The sequence below is a fragment of the Temnothorax curvispinosus genome, unplaced genomic scaffold (genome assembly GCF_003070985.1).
Source record: "Temnothorax curvispinosus isolate PA1 unplaced genomic scaffold, ASM307098v1 QBEX01013929.1, whole genome shotgun sequence".
NCBI lineage: Eukaryota > Metazoa > Arthropoda > Insecta > Hymenoptera > Formicidae > Temnothorax > Temnothorax curvispinosus.
The window spans coordinates 3,386-8,098 of NW_020223709.1; the positions used below are offsets into that span (position 1 = coordinate 3,386).

Consider the following 4,713-nt stretch of genomic DNA (forward strand, 5'->3'; position numbering starts at 1 on the left):
AGAGAGAGAGAGAGAGAGAGAGAGAGAGAGAGAGAGGAGGGAGAGAGAGAGAGACTATTTGCGTGTCTGATTACATATGTCCTCCGGGGCGAAGCCCGGGTAACCAGCTAGTCAAACATATAAGGATAGGGCACAGAGCCGCAACAAGATGTTCGCATTAATTTATTTTTAATTTTATTAGATATTTTTCAACCATAATAACTGCGCGCTGACTAATTGTCAGACTTGCAACACAGTTGTAATTGGAGTAAAATCCCCTCCTTCCCCCTAATTAAATCAATTTGATTTAATTTTGATGCTAAGCATCTAAATAACTATAAAGAAATTATTGTAAAAAATTTTATTATTATTATACGCGGGCTTAAGTATGCGGTTCTACAATAATAATATTAGGTTATTGTTATAAATATTGTTACGCCCGTGCTGTCCTCGTGTCGCGCGTATATGCGAGTCGCCCGTTATTTAATGTCGCGTCGCGAACCGTCCTTAGCGACGGATGCTGTTTACTAATATTGATTGCGAGATGCTCAATTAACTATTGATTTTCCTGTTATACCTGATGTTCAGATTTACTCTGGGACGCGTCTCGTTCGGACGTATCGTCCCGAGCTCCTCTATTATATCGAGAGTCGTAATAAAGAGCTACTGATTTCTAAACGAGTCATCTTATTTGTGCGAGAGTGTCGTGACACGCGCCGCGAGTGTGAAAGTGAGAAATTGTGTGGCGAACGCTCGTCGGCGTGTAACATTTTGGGGGCTCGTCCGGGATCAAACGTGACGAGCGAAATTTCCTGAAAGATGACGACTACGCACACCCCGCCGAGGACCCGTTCGCAGGCCGCGACATCCGTAGGAACGGAGGCGGGCGCGACCCATCCGCTGGATGCGGGGGTGACGCTAGCAGAGAGTCTTCAGACCGTCATTCAGGAGGTCCGGCTCCTGCGCGAGGAACAGGCACAAAGGGAGAAGGAGTACGCTGAGACGTTTCGCCGGCAGGAGGAGGAGCTCCGTTTTCTCCGAGGGATGAACTCTGGAACGCAAATACAGCTAAGTCATTCTGATAATAGAGCGTCTGGAGACTCGGGGACGCGAGTCGCGGGCGGCGCGGAAGCGCGAGACGCGCACGCGAGTGAGGGGGACGCGATCCCGAGCGGCACGCGGACGCGAGACGCGTACGCGAGTGAAAGGGGCACAATCTCGAGTGCCGCGGTAGCGCGAGTCGCGTGTGCGGAAGAAAGAGACACGATCTCGAGCGGCGTGAGAACGCGAATACACGCGAGTGATAGTGTCGCTGTCGCGAGTGCCGACCTGGGGTATAAATTGAAACCCGACACGTACGACGGAACAACCCCGTTACAGGAATACCTCTCGCAAATGAGTTTGATCGCGCGTGCGAACCGTTGGGATGACGCGACGAAAACTGTTGTGTTAGCCTCGAGTTTGAGGGGAAAAGCGCGCTCCATTTTAGAGACCGTGCAAGATGTCGACTGTTTAGATTTTGCAGAGCTGAAAGCGAAGCTCGAGTTACGTTTTGGGGAGGGTCATTTAACGCAGAATAGTTACTCCGCTCTCACCAATCGCAGACAGAGGTTTGGGGAGGATCTAGCTACTCTCGGTTCCGATATTGAGCGTCTATCTCGTCTTGCGTACCCCGAGTGCCCCTATGAGATTCGGGATAAGATTGCTTGTTCGCAATTCGTTTCGGCTGTGTCCGATATTTTTGTTCGACGTACGTTGCAAATAGAGGGGATAACCTCATTAAATCGGGCAGTCGAGCGAGCAAAAGCATTGAAAATAATTCAAGGGGACAATTATGCTCGAGAGAAGGAGAAGACGAATAAAAGTTTTCCGAAGGAGGGACAGAACAATAATTTTAATGGAAAAAAGGGCACTGAAGGGAACGGGAAACAAGCTGAAGAGGGAAAAAATGAGCAGAGGGAAAATTCGCGTGGCAGCAAAAGCGCCAGTCGGGGTGAGTGTTGGACCTGTGGTAAGACCGGACATTTCCGGTCTGAGTGCCCGCAGGAAAGGGGAAACACGGTTTAGTCAAACTTTGCGGGGTGGGTTTGGCTCGAATTGTCGATACCCCGATTATTACTGATAAAAATGTTGTTCTGAATATTAATAAAGAAAATGTTTTTGAAAAAAATAGAATTAAGCCGAGTTTCAATTATTTCTGTTATCAAGGAAAGATTAACGGAAAGGAATGTTCTTTTAAGGTAGATACGGGCTCTGACGTTTCAATTGTGAATAAGAAATTTGTGGATGAAGGAAAGAGGAAGTTTCGAGTTGAGGACATAAATTTAAGATATCCTACTGGAGAGAAAGTTTTAGTAGAATTTGAAGTTGAAGCTAGAGTGGAAATAGGTAGTTTTTCAATTGAATTCCCTTTGCTTGTTGCTGATATTAATGACAATTGCCTTTTAGGCGTTAATTTTCTGAAAAGAGTAAATTTAGAGGAAATTTTTGATCTTGCTTTTCAATCCACAAATTCGGAAATACAGTTGGCTCGAATAGAGAATGTTCCTAATAAAGTCCCTATCTCCTTAAGGGAACTCTTCGATAATAATTCTCGGAATCTCGATCTATCTCAGAAGGAACTTTTTACTGAATTTCTTAGGAAATTTCATAATGTGTTTTCCGAAAATATTATTGCGGGAAATTGTAATATTGTTGAACATGTCATAAATGTGCAAGGCTCTCTCCCCAAAAAACAGGTACCTCGACGGATTCCTTTTCAGATGAGAGGGGAGGTGGATAAGGTTATTGAGGAAATGAGGGCATGCGGAGTAATTGAGGAATCAAATAGCCCTTGGACTTCTCCTGTTGTACTAATACGGAAAAAGGATGGAACAATAAGATTTTGCGTGGATTACCGTTTTGTAAACGCTTTGACTGAGAAAGACTCATATCCCCTCCCCAGAATCGACGATATTTTTGATCAACTTGCAGGTAACGTTTGGTTCTGTACTTTGGATTTAAAAAGTGGTTATTGGCAAATTAAAATTCGTCCTGAGGACAGAGAAAAGACGGCCTTCTCTTTCGGTAGAGGACTGTGGCAATTCACGGTGATGCCTTTCGGGTTATGTAACGCTCCGGCAACTTTTGAACGCCTAATGGAGAAAGTTTTGCAAGGTTTACTATTTAAGATTTGTTTGGTTTATCTAGACGACATAATAATTTTCGGGAAAACTTTTGAAGAAATGTTAAGGAATTTAGAGAAAGTATTCTTACGCTTGCAAGAAGTAAATTTAAAGATAAATCCTAAAAAATGTGTATTCTTTGCAAAGGAAGTAAAGTATTTGGGCCATTTAGTTTCGGCCGAGGGAATTTCCACAGACCCTGAAAAAGTCGCTGCCGTGGAGAGATGGCCAGTCCCTCATACGAAGACTCAATTAAGGAGCTTCCTCGGGTTTTGTTCTTACTATCGGAAATTTATCAAAGGATTTTCTTCGATAGCTAAACCTTTATATCTGTTGACGGGAAATCACGTTAAGTTTACTTGGGATGGGGAATGTCAGAATTCTTTTGATGAATTAAAACAAATGTTATCCTCTCCCCCGATTCTTTCTTTTCCGAAGGGAGAAGGCGGTTTCGTTTTGGACACTGACGCCTCCAATATAGGAATTGGCGCGGTTTTATCGCAGGAACAGGAGGGGGAGGAGAGGATCATTGCATATTTTAGTCGTGTGCTCAACAAAGCTGAGCGGAATTATTGCGTGACTCGTCGCGAACTTTTAGCGATCGTTGACTCTATTAAGTTTTTCCGCCATTATCTTTTGGGTCGTGAATTTTTGATCCGTACGGATCATGTTTCTTTGCGTTGGCTTATGTCTTTCAGGGATTTGGATGGTCAGTTGGCTCGTTGGCTGGAGAGACTCCAACAATATCAATTTATTGTCACTTATAGGAAAGGACTTTCTCACAAGAATGCCGACGGGCTGTCGAGACGGTCATGTGAATCGGTTGGTTGTGAATATTGCGCCAAGGTGGAAAAGAAAAATTTCGTGGTGTTGGAAAAAGGACTCGCCCGCATTGAATTGACGACAGGAGATCCCATGGAATGGAGTCGTGAGCAAAGGACAGATCCGAGCATTTTAGTTATACTTCGTGGAAAGGAAGCAGGGATTCGTCCGGCACGAACCGAGATAGCTGCGGAAGATATTTCCACTCAAATTTATTTGTCTTATTGGGATGCTTTGGTACTAGAAGAAGGAATACTCTATAAGCGATGGGAAGCTCCGAATCTTCGATCCAGTTTTCTTCAACTTATAGTTCCTCGGAAACTTGTTAAACGAATACTGGAGGAGTTACACGACTCTCCGTCCGGAGGTCATTTTGGAATAAATAAAACCTTGGAAAAAATTCGGAAACGATACTATTGGGCAACCTGCAAACAAGACGTGGAAGACTGGTGCAGAACCTGCAAAGTCTGCGTTGCTAGAAAAGGGCCCTCAGGGAAAGGAAAATCTCCTCTACAAGTTTTCAATGTTGGAGCTCCATTGGAGAGAGTTCAGATGGACATTCTGGGTCCTCTTCCGTTGACGAAATCTGGGAATAGATTTCTTCTTGTCATAGTGGATTGTTTTACAAAATGGGTGGAAGCTTTCCCCTTGAGGAATATGAGGGCAAAAACGGTAGCAGAGATCTTTGTAAACCAGTTCGTTTCTAGACATGGGGTGCCTACTGAGGTACATACCGACCAAGGGCGGA

The 4,713-nt window shown here is 44.4% G+C and overlaps 1 protein-coding gene across 1 annotated transcript; it reads left to right on the plus strand.

The window, feature by feature from the left end:
* Positions 1–776: 776 nt before the first annotated feature.
* LOC112464121 lies at positions 777–2,828 on the plus strand. Its single transcript, XM_025030929.1, has 2 exons — positions 777–1,972; positions 2,742–2,828. The coding sequence occupies exons 1-2, from the start codon at positions 799–801 to the stop codon at positions 2,759–2,761; spliced, it is 1,194 nt and encodes a 397-aa protein (XP_024886697.1). The 5' UTR covers positions 777–798; the 3' UTR covers positions 2,762–2,828.
* Positions 2,829–4,713: the final 1,885 nt, after the last annotated feature.